At 35.9% G+C, this 12,411-nt stretch overlaps 1 protein-coding gene and 1 pseudogene across 4 annotated transcripts in view; one reads left to right on the plus strand and one right to left on the minus strand.

Annotated features, from left to right (window-relative positions):
* ATP8A1 (ATPase phospholipid transporting 8A1) overlaps positions 1-12,411 on the plus strand; it is a 215,101-nt gene that overhangs the window by 49,187 nt on the left and 153,503 nt on the right. For 2 of the 4 annotated variants that reach the window (XM_037064230.1, XM_037064233.1), the window contains exons 6-7: positions 2,994-3,034; positions 9,433-9,506. In XM_037064230.1, coding sequence (XP_036920125.1) covers positions 2,994-3,034; positions 9,433-9,506 — 115 coding nt within the window. The remainder of the gene's footprint in view (positions 1-2,993; positions 3,035-9,432; positions 9,507-12,411) is intronic. The other 2 variants (XM_037064231.1, XM_037064234.1) reach the window with 1 other exon arrangement.
* LOC118999705 (uncharacterized) lies at positions 3,075-3,170 on the minus strand (annotated as a pseudogene).

A 12,411-nucleotide genomic window follows, 5' to 3' on the forward strand; every position in this document is an offset into this window, starting at 1 on the left:
CAGTGACCAATCAAAGAATGGAATGAAGAATACCATTTACAGTATAAGGTAAAAATATCAAATATCAAGAAATAAATCTTATAAATGGTCCATACAGTGAAAACTATAAAAACATATCTGAGAGAAATTGTTGCAGGCTTAAATAGATTCAGAGATGCAACTTATCTATGAATCAAAAGGCATGATCTCCAAATAAAAATCCTGGGAGTTTGGTTTTTTTTTAAAGAATTGACATCATGATTCTAAAATTTACATGAAATGAAAAGAACTGAAATAGCCAAAATAATATTGAAAAAAACCAAGTGGGAGTACTTACACTCCCTCAATCCAAGACTTACCATAAAGTTACAGTAATCAGGATGGTATGAAATGGTGTAAAGATACGGCAAACTGATCAATGGAATAAATAGAGTCCAGGAAAAAATCTACCCTACCACCTTGTCTGCTTAATAGGGGAAGGAAACATCTTTTAAACAAAATCTCAGGTATGTTGATTAAAAGCTCAATACAAAATGCATACACATGGTGTGATTTGGTGTCTATGAAATACAAGACTAATCTATAATGACTAATTTATATTTGCCCCTGGGGATGGAGGGGTGGGTTATAAAGGGGCGTGAGGACTCTTCCTGGAGTTCTGTATCTTGTTCTCAGCGGTGGATCCACAGGTGTTTGCTGTTTTCAAAACTCATTGAACAAAAGACTGAAGAGCTGTACATTTCATCATAAGTTACACCTCCATTAACAGAAGAAAACCGCGCAGACTTGAGCCAGGCAGACGGAACTTAAGGCAAGCGGCAGGAAACCTCAAACATGGTGACAGGGCAGTGAGCCCCACGGGGAGCTGTGGCCGTTGCTCTGTCCCAGGGACGGGTTGCAGTGTGGGAATTGACTGGCTCTCCTTCTGCGCTTTCCCAATAAGCCTGAAGTCCTCGTTTTCATGTCACATCTCTTGATTTTAGAAATATTAAACACTTTTAAAAAACCACTAAATATTGACAGTGACCAGTGGGAAGAGGGGAGGGAATTTCAGGGGAAAAGGGGAAGGGTTTACAGGAACAAGTATAAAGGACACATGGACAAAAACTAGGGGGGGTGGGAATGGGAGGGAGGTGGGGAGGGCTGAAGGGGTAGGTTGGGATGGGAGTAAAAGACAGAAAATTGTACTTGAACAATTAAAATAAAAATAAAATTTAAAAAAATGGAAATGTTATTAATAAATAAATAAATATTGCAATTGAGGGAGTGTTTAAGCTCTATCTAGATGCCGTTGAACCGGATTTGTTTCTAGTATACATTAACACAAATTTTAGCGAATCTTTTAATGTCACGTAATCTTGGTTATGATTGACATAAACAGCACTTTGCCAGCTGTGTTTGTTGTGGATTTGTTACACTGTAGCCACTGGGGTAAGTGATTAAAAGGCCGAGTGCTCATTTATTCTTTATTCTTTGCGACAACTGATTTTGAGAAAGATACTGCTAGGCAATGACAGACGGCGTCTAACCCAGGGTTGTTTTTTTTTACCATAAATCTTGTACTTTGAACCTGACTACTTTGGGAGCAACATCGAGGAACAGGCTTACTCCTGGGGTCAGTTTGGATAAACTGCAGGCATTAGAGTTTTGTATATTAGGGTACAGTGTTCAATTTTAGATACCTATGGCTCAAATCCTTGTCTCCTAATTGAATGAATACCATAAAAGCTGAAACTTGAACTTATTCACTAGTTATGGTTACTGTACTGGAAATAGTTTTATTTTATCTCTTCAACTTGGAATTATTATTTTTATTAATAAAGTTGATGCACCAAAATGCACTATAAGATACTCATTGTTGCATTATTTGTCTAACAAGCATTTTAGTGTCTTATGTGCCAGGAGTGCTATGAGGTACTAGAGATAAAGAAATGATAAGACATAGTACCTGTGTCCAGGGAATTGTAGGACATGAAAAGATATGTTTAGATTAAAATAATTTATATTGCAATACTGGTTTCAAGACTTAGTTTGTAATTAATGTTAGATTTGCTATTTAAAATTGAAAAGATTATTATTGTGATATACTTCAGTTTCTTCTAAAGAAACTGAATCTAATGTTTTTATACCTATAAATTATTCATTCTGCAAATATTTGCTGAGTAACTACTGTGCGTCTTGTCCTGCGTGGTTTCCACAAAATATAGTATTAAAGAAAATACTAGTTTTCCCTCATGGAATTTGCTATCAGAATAATTTGTTGACTGATTTTGAAGTTCCCTTTTTTAAGCACTAAGTGCTGAGCTGTCTCACATTATTCTTTCCTGTTTTTGTTTGTTCGTTTATTTGTTTTATCTCTTAGTGTCTGTTGATGTATTCATTAGTAAGCGACAGACCCAACACAGGGCAAAAAACGAAATACTGAGTAACATTACTTTGCAAAGCAGTAAGGGAACACTGAGAAATGTCAACCCTTCTATCATGATTTAATAGTAGTCTCTTCTTTCTTTCACTTTCAGTAAACCAAATGTGGAAACTTTTGCTCTTTTGCATTGTTACAAACCCAACGGTGCAGGTTCTTTATCTGTTGGTTTGTGTTAAATGTTTACTAACCAAGTAGAACTTTATTCCTTCCATTCTTATGACTTTAAAAAAAATAGTTGCTACTGTCGTGGCCTCTGACATGTTTTTAAGCGTGTCATGCCCTCTTCCACGTCATTTCTGGGGCCTTCTCCTCCAGCCGAGCACTCTCACGTTCATTCCCCCAGATGCAGTGGGAGTCCCCTCTGTTGGGAATGTGTTAGTGTGGGATCGGAAATGCACGTAGGTTGTTTCCAATTCTTTATATAGTTTTACATTTCCCTGTGGTCATAATTTTAGACCTGTAAAAATGACTGCTGGTTCATTTATTTGAAGCTATTACTATTTAGTTTAAATGATCATTTCATCAGAAGTAAATTTTTTTGATAAGTGCTAAAAAAGGTCTTTAAAATGTAACATTTTTTTCTTTCCAGTGTTGAGAAATGGTGCTTGGGAAATTGTGCACTGGGAAAAGGTATGCATTGGTTTTTATTTTTATTTTTTTATTTTTTTTACACTGTCCTATGAAAGAATGGACCAGCTCAGTAGCTTCTGAGGCCAATACATTTCTGTCACTACAATTACTTTAGCAGGTTTTTATTTTGTTGCAGGAGAAAAATGCATAGAGATTTACTCCAGTAGATGTAATTTTTATATATAATATGAGCGAATGTCAAGAATTCCACCAATATGAAGGCTATTAAATAATTAATGTGGCAAGCATACACACAGTCTTCAGTTATTCACATCCATTTAATATTTTTGCCATGTGCTAGAAAAGCTGTTTTCTTAAAAAAGTGATATGTAGAACTTTTGGTTTCTTTATGGTATATTTTGAGTACTGTTTTCACAGATTTTCTTTAACCGTGAACTGTTTTGTGTTGTAATTTTTGCTTTAATCATCTACTGCCCAAGTAAAAATAAAGATTTGAATTCTGATATTTCACATTTGTATATTTCACTTCAAATTCATATATTGTGACTAAATTGCATTTATGTACTGCTAATTCCTTAAGGAAAAAAATTAAAGTCTTACTAAATAAAATCATTTAATGTTCTGGAAATCAGTTCCATAATATCAAGAAGTTAATATGCTCACAAGACCTGTGAGGTGGTCGTTAGTGAGTTAAGACAGCATTTAACAAGTGTTGCCAAGTGTTCATATGCTTTTCAGACTTCAGTCTTGAAAGGTAAGCAATTGTTGTTAGTTCTCCCTTAGTTCTGGAAGAATATTTAACCTCTAGTCTCCACAAATGAAGAATAACCTTTGTCACTTGGTAAAAGACTTTGGGAGGTGAGGCCACTCTCCCCAGGACTTGCTTCCTGAGATCAGCCCAGATGGGACCCACCATCACTTCCTTCAGTATTTCCCAACCAGTTAAAGGCCGTGTCCCAGATTCTGCCTTGTAATGCTCATAGTTACCTTGTATCTCTGCCCAGAATAGGATTCCCTCGGAACAAAGTGCATTTCCATTATTTTAAATTAGTGGCTAGAGTAGAGATTGACATCTCCCTTTCTTGATACAGTCGTACCCCAGTACTCCTCGGCTCCAGAACTTGTCAGACCCTGTACTCGTCCCATTCTGATGAGACAAAAATGTGTCAGCACTCCGTGCTTGCTCGGGACTTGTGTCACTTGCTAGAACTCGTACGAGTCATGACACTGCCCCACAAGAGAAAGCGCTTCATCACACTGTCCTCGTCAGTTTGGGCACTCACTGCAAGTTCCAAAACAAATCGACAACGAGTACTGAGGTACCACTGTACTTGAAAACTCATCGTCTCTCTCTCTCTTTGGTTTAACATAAAAGTAACAAAGAGGAAAGTACCTTGATTGTGCTTTTTTTTATTTCTTTTATGCTGTTGTCTGGCATTTGTGGATATAAGCATTTTAGAGAGAAGACAGGTAGGAAATGATCAAGTATGATAAAATGAATTTTATTGTATATTTCCTTCACAAGGGTTCTCAGTGTAGTTAACATAAATCCATATCCTGGCACACTAAGATCAGTTTCTTACCTTCTCACCTCGAGAGCTTCTTCAGAAAATAAATAGTTATGAAGTAGGAGATAACCATCTACTACTTCAATCTTAACATTAACCTCTTAAAAAGGCTTACTTTCCTAATGAGCAGCCATTATTTCAACATTGTGCTGATCTACCTACATGATTGTAACTCTTACTTTTTCAGTTTTTTAACAGACAAAAAATTAAATCACCAGCCCCAAATTGCCCATAATGATGGCGTTTCCACTCCTCACGGAGATCTGTGCCACGCTACCCAGATCCCACTCTGAGACACAGAGGGGGGGGTAGAATGTAATAGCATTGCCAAGGTCACACAGCTGGCGGGAGCTGATGTCGCTTAGTAATCAGAATTAGATACTTAATTAACTAGAATTAACAAAAAGCTGGTTCAATGATGAATTCAAGCTAAAAATTTGAGAACTGACAGCATTCTTTTGTTGACAATACCATATTCAAAAAATGCAGTGAGCCCTGGCTGGTGTAGCTCAGTGGATTGAGCACGGGCCTGTGAACCACACGATCGAGGTTCACTCCCCAGTCGGGGCACATGCCTGGGTTGCAGGCCAGTTCCCAGCAGGGGACTGTTGAGAGGCAACCATACATTGATGTTTCTCTCCTTCTCTCCTTCCCTTCCCTTCTAAAGATAAGTAAATAAAATCTTTCTTAAAAATGTGGTGAAAAAAAGATTGCATTACCAATAGCGTGTGAGATACTTACAGATAGTTAAAATATGTATATGACCTTGGTAAAGAACAATCAAAATTTGGGGCATTAAAGATTCACATAAATATACAAATACAGCATATTCCTAAAAACTAAAAATAGCAGCTGTTTCAAAGTACTGATATAATACAACCCCAGAGAAACTGTTTAGTTCCCTAACAAGTGACTAAAGTTTTCTCTTCATTTCAAAGCGAAACAGTAGAGAAAATAGAAACAATATTTTGGAAAAATGGAGAGCAGTGTGGAAGGACTAGCTATAAAATGGAAAGAAAAAGTCATTAAAATAATGTAAATCTGTTGTAAAAATAGATATTGATGACTGAAGTAAAATAAAGTAGAACAGAGTGCAATAGAACATAGATGCCCTGAAATAAAGCCTACTTCGTATATAAGGAGGCAAAAATCCTCACAAAAAGGGGTATATAATAAACTATTCGGGATCACATATTAGCAGTTTCAAGAAATAACACGGTTTATATCTAGATAACAGCCTACCCTAAAATAAATTCCAACCGGCTAAAAGAGTTAAGTGTTAAAACACTGTTTTTGAAAAACATACAGAGTAAAGACTTTAACAAATATTTGGAGAAGAGCAAGATCTCAAGATCTGTGAAACTTGATTATACAAAATTTAACGCTACCATACAACGTGACTACCACAACTAAAGTGAAATATGAAAAATGTTTGTACCAAATATGATAGGGATTAAAGTCATCGTTATACAAATTGGAAGTAAAAGTTGGCAGTGAGCAAGAAGTACTGTAATAAACAACCTACTCTGTGTTCAACCTACTAAGAAAAGTTGTAAATTTTAACAGTATTGAAATCCCAGTTGCTATCTATTCAGTAAATAAAAACAAACTCCTTTGTACTTCGTAATTTTTAGTTTTACAAAGTACTTCATTCACCTGTCCTTGTGGATTAGCAGGTTGGCTTTTCATACTGAGAATCATAAAAAGAGGATTCTGGGAATTTATCCCAGGAAAATAATCACAGAGCAGGAAAAAGCCTGTGTATGTGCAAAAATGTTTATTGTAGCATTGTTTATAATGCTGAAAAATCAGAATATGTGGATACACAATAATAGGGAGTTTTATAAATGAATCAAGACACCCTATATCCTGGTATATTTTGTGACAAGTAAAAGCTATTATTTTAGATACTGTGCCAACACAGAAAAATTTTATACCATTCATTCAACACATATTTGTCAAGAATATGTGCCAAGCAGTGAGCTAACAGCAGCAAGCAAGACATATGAGGGTTCCTGTGTCATAAAATAGAATTGCAGGTGAAAAGGTCAGAGCTGTGTACACTAAGACGCTGACTGTGTAAAAATGGTTTATTGAACACTAAGTGGACAGGCATGAAAGTGTCCTTGCTTGTTGGGTTAGCCAGATTGTGGGGCAAGTCTTTTCTTTAGCTTATGTAACATTTTGTGCAATTAAAAAATAAAATCAATAAACCAAAAACCAAGAGTCAGATTCGCATGCCAAGGTAATATAATAAATTTTAGTGCAAATGGGCTTTAGTTCAAGGCTCTTTCTTTCTCTGCCTTTCTAAATGTGTGGCTACTGTGGTTGCTTTTTAACGGTTCTCAAAGGACCTACAAATTTGTATAGTGTACATCCAGTCATTCACAGATGGGCAGACTTCAGCCTTCAAACATTAGCGGTCACCTCTCCAGTTACTGGCCTGAAGCCTTTAAAGTTAAGTAGCCAGTATCTGGGCTTTTTTTTAAAGAAAATATTGAAATTACAAAGATCTATGCAAGGCATTGCATCTCCGCTCTTGAACTATAAAGAGCTGTCTTTGTTGCACTACCACAAAGCCCATTTCTTCAAAGACCAGTCAGCAACTGAGCCTGTTCACAGGTAAAAAATTCTGGTAAGGAATCTTAGAGTCAAGACATTCTTCTAGCTTTGTAGAGAAACATGGAGTGGTTGTCTGGCTGTATGCATGTGTAAAAGTCACTCTTTAAAGCTGCTTTAATGCCTGAAGTTTCCACCATGAAATGCATTTCTTTAGATTAAGAATTTATATCTCCAAAAATTCCCTGGTAACAAAAAAAATATGCTGAAGCCTACAATTAGACAAAGACAGATTTTAAATCAGTCTATTGTAGTTTGATAAGGTGGCCCTTTTACATAATCTTCATTTGTAATACTAATGCCCTTAACTTGAAAAGGCTCAAGGGAGTAAGTGAGTGGCCTAAAGCCCTAAATATTTCCATAACTGTAGTATTTGGGGGAGTGAAACTGCTTTGTCATGACATTTTCCAATTAGAACATGTGGTCAAAGAATTTTTGCCATCTCGACTTTCTCCTCTGCCCATTCCTGTTGTGCGGCCACCAGGCTGGAAGTGGGGATGCTGCCGTAGGAGCTCAGAACTCAAAGTGAGAAAGAGGTGCTTGCATGTGTTTGAGAAAGGAATTGAAAATATGGGCATCACTAGGAGGAAGCGGGTTCCCCGCGCTTGAGCCCTTGGTTTTCCCAGGCCACCGAGGTAACTACGTTGCACCATGTAAGGTGCTAATATTCTATTTCAGTCTTCAGTTTAATAACCACAAGCCTTACTTGGTCTTACAATGAATAAAGATGTTGGAAAGCAGTGCAATCAATTAGAGATTTTCCTCAGTCTGTTAGACTGTGACCCTGTACTATAGATAACTATGATCCTGATTTTTTGAAGCATCTAGTCCAATCGAAGAGTAAACATTAACACAGAGAGAGCGATTAAAGGGCAATTAAATGCTGACCTGGGTAGCATCCCCTCTAAGTGCCATGGCACGGAGACTTACATTTCTTCATCTTGTTTTCATGGGTTCTATCAGAGTGTTAATACCGCACATTACTTTAGGGACCAGTTTACACCTGTACTTGCTGTTTTTTATCTTCCCAGTTTGAGGGAGGAGGTTGTAGGGATTCCAACATTCCTGGCAACTTGCCAGTTTCAGGTGATCCACAGTTCAGCTGTAGTACGTCTCTGCTGAGTCAGGGCATCCAGAGCTTCCTACCTGGGTAACCAGCATACATACTGCAGGTCGGAAGTCCCCCTCTAACCTTCTAACCTGTTCCTCCCCCAGCGGATGAACTATAGTGGGTTGTCCCAGAAATAATTTCCTATTGGGATTCCCACCGAGGATACCATACTTTTCTCCACATAGTAAAATGTGATTTTCAGGTTCAAGGAAAAGTAAGGAGGGGGAGTAACAAAAAGGCTTTAACCAGAAATAAGGGCCTATAACAGAAGAAGGCTTTTCTTCTCTTGATTAAGAATAGAAAGTTGTTTCTAAGATTATTTGGCTCCTAAGAGAGGGTAACTTCCATGATATAATGGAAGTGCCCATCAGTGTGACGAAGTTGAAATTGTATTATTTGCCAAAAGCGCCGTGACCAACCTGTCACTTAAATTACTTCTAACAGTCTCTGACATAGCATGTCTGTAATTTGTCTTCAGTCCGTGCTCACAAAAACGCTTACAGGTAGTAGAATGAGAAAGAGATTAAGCTATTGTTTTATTTCAAATACAGTGATTGGTTCATTCTATTTACTTATGCAAAATTAGACTTTGCAGGCAGAGAAATGTGGGTTTGAGTCTCAGCCCTTCATGTCACACTCATCTTGGGCAAATTTCTTAGTCCCTAGGACCCTTTTTCTTCCTCTCTAAGTTATAAATTATAACTAATACCTGTTTCATAAAGCCATCATAAAGAATAATGATTATATATTATATATGTAAATAACATATATATATATGATGGTTTTCCATTTGTATTGATATTTCCTTAAACAGGGTAAAGATTTCACTTGGTAAATTCCTCTTCTTATTTTTATGTCTAAGGGAGAGAATATGAGAAATTGAGATGTCAATAAATGGATAAAATGGATAGATTTTATTTTTTTAGGTCATATATAGCTGATAAAAACCCAGTGTCCATTTGTAAATGGAAGCCCCATCTTTGGCCTCACTGCTAGGTAGTGTTATGCCATTTTGAGGATAAGTGCTCCTTATTTGCCAGTAACCAGTTTTACTGTATTCTGTATTTAAATACAATGGGTTGTATATTTGTACCTATGTTTCAATGCAGTTAATTAACCAATTCCCAGTTTTCTTTCAGGTAAATGTTGGAGATATAGTTATAATAAAAGGCAAAGAGTATATACCTGCTGACACTGTACTTCTCTCATCAAGGTAGAGACACCTGCTGATGCTCAAACAGTGTAGAGGATGGTTTCTCTACCCTGCATTGACCTTGTGGTTTCTCCAAGGAAATAAGGAATAAACGAAGACTTTTAAGCCTCTCTACTGACTTTGAATTAAGCATTAAAAAACTGATTGGATTAAAGGACTTTTTCATGTTTGCCATATAGAATAAATGATAGGTCTTATATCCTGTAATTCAAAAGTTATCGTTACAGTTAAGAGTCCCCTTGGCATCGGATGTCTCCAGACCCTTTTGGGTGGAGGATCACTGATTCCTGAAGGACTCCCTGTCATTTATTTTATATAATACGTGGATTGGGTTCTGCTGATCTGATTGTGCCGTCCTTGTTCATGGCCAATTCCTTTATGATGCATTTGTACATCCCTGCAAAGTTTTTTGGTCTTTGTGGTGCATTGGTACAAGAAAATGAATGATTTCTTTTTTTCTCATTAGATCTTTTGAAATGTCATACTCTTCCAACAAAAAAATTAAAGCATTTTGCTTTTTTTAAAGTTCTTTCCATTACTGAATTTAGATAATTTTTGTTTAACTCATATTTAAGATTCTCTTGAATTAGTATTCAGAACATATGGCACTGTTACCGTTTAAAGAATGTGACTTTCAAGTGATTTTAGGTTTAAAAACTATAAAACTGGTCTTAATATAAAACAAGAAAAAATGCTTTTAATATTTTAGAGGTTGTTTATCATCATTTCCTTGGACAGTTTTATTTGTAAAATCACATATAAATATGAACATTGTCCTTTTTTCAAAATCTGTTTAATCAGGTCATTATTAAAGGTGATTGGAAATAAGACAAATTAATGAAATTTAAATGAACAAGTAAGAATTTTCCAGATACTTATAGAAGTAAGTCGGTAAGTAGTTGAAGGTAACTATAGGTAGTTACATTTACATATTTTCAGCTGAGAGCTCTCTATGCCTTTTATTTACAGGTCTGTTTTCAGAAAAACTGAAATTATGAGGCTCTTTTTAAAATATTTTATTTATTTATTTTTAGAGAGAGGGAAAAGGAAGGAGAAAGAGAGGGAGAGAAACATCAATGTGTGGTTGCCTCTCATGCAACCCCTACTGGGGACCTGGCCTGCAACCCAGGCATGTGTGCCCCAACCAAGGGCCCTTTGGTTCTCAGCCCACACTCAGTTCACTGAGCTATACCAGCCAGGTCAAAATTATAAGGTTTTTAACTCCACCTTTCTGTTTATAGTTTCCTTTGCTTATAGTTTTGTCAGGGTAGGTTTCTAAAACTGAAGTAAGGGCTTCTTCACACAGGGCAAGGTGGAAATAAGTTTAACAGTGAGTTCATTGTCCTTGTGTCTGGTCGTAGGCAGCGTGAGCACTGAAGACCGCTCTGCTCATGAAGCAGGAAACCAGGTTTCTTTTCTTGGCTTGGTGATTTTCAACAAAATCTTAATCTCTCAGAACTTGATTTTGTATCTTTTAAAATGAGAAAAATTGATGACTTGAGCAAACTCTCATATTCTTTGATTCTCTTTTTTATTTAAATTGATAGTATTTCATTAAGTTTTAAGCATGTGCTAAGTAAAAGTTTGAGAAATGTAATAGATGATTGACCATGGGAATAATTATGTTCAAAATGATAGTAAAACATTTCAGCAGTTGAAAAAAATATTGATGTTTTCCCGGTTAAACATAGCATAGAGCCGTTATCTTAGAGAGAGGCACACATGCTGAGCCATTAATTACAATATTTAAATTTTGTATGCTCAAAAATAGAAAGAGAACTGACTATACTGCCCTATATTTATACCTACTTCTAAGTTAAAAGTTGTCGAAATATTTTTCATCTGCCTCTATCCAATCCCAGAAACTTCCATAAAGCTCTGTGCTTGTATTTCCTAAACTTCAGAGCGTTTTTACAGGATTTATTTTCTAAACACTAAAAACATTCACTGGTGGCTGTCAGTATTGGTAAATCAAAATAGTTTCTGTATCTTAGTATCCCATCTACAGTGATTAACGTCCTCCAAAGATTTTTGGTTTTAAAAAGATTGCCAGACTCCCTGTTTTCTGTAATTTAGTAGGATTCAAAATAAAGTGTAAACGCTTGTGCTGTAGGAAGATATCTTTGTCCAAGTGGCAAAATACAACCTTTTCGTTTTTTCTTTTCTTTTTTTTTTCCTGTAAAGGATATTTGCATTACTGGGCTCTTTTGAGTCTGCATTAGACTTAAGAAGTAAGTGAGGCTGTGTCATAATTTCACAGAAAGAGGAATTTTGACTTTAAGTCTTATTTTTAGCCACTTTAATGACTAGGTCAAGGTTGGAATACTTAATTCCCAATCTAATATTTTCATTATACCTTACTGTTTGCTATCAAAATAAGTACATGGTGGTTTTCACCTGCACTTACCAAAATTTAGCAGTAGCAATAAACAGCTTGTAATATTTTAATTCCAAAATGTTTTTAAATTATTGATTATTAATAGTATATCTTTTGAGGTAGTTTGAAATTAAAGCATGAACATGGTGGAAAGTTACTGTGTTTTGCTGATTTTCATTTTAAAATGAAACAAATTTTATCATATAACAAATAGGTACATGAGTTTAGAAAGTATAAATAGAGTAAAATAACTATAATTCAAATCTAAGCAGGTTCTTAGCATGTCAGCTTTATGCCTTTGAAAAGTTTCTCCCAGATTCAAAGGATTACCCTCCCAAAGTAATGTATTGCCTAGACTATTAATTATTAAATAACTCAAAAGGCTACAATGATGCCTTCTAACCTTCTAAAATCAATGTCTGTGCAGCATGCATTAAAGTTCACATTTATGCAATTAAATTTTTGGAATCAAAATCTTAAATAACATTATTTTTAGTGTATATGTAGAGGAAGAGTTAGTATAGTATA

The sequence above is a fragment of the Sturnira hondurensis genome, unplaced genomic scaffold (genome assembly GCF_014824575.4).
Source record: "Sturnira hondurensis isolate 20B ecotype Veracruz unplaced genomic scaffold, ASM1482457v3 Scaffold0015056, whole genome shotgun sequence".
NCBI lineage: Eukaryota > Metazoa > Chordata > Mammalia > Chiroptera > Phyllostomidae > Sturnira > Sturnira hondurensis.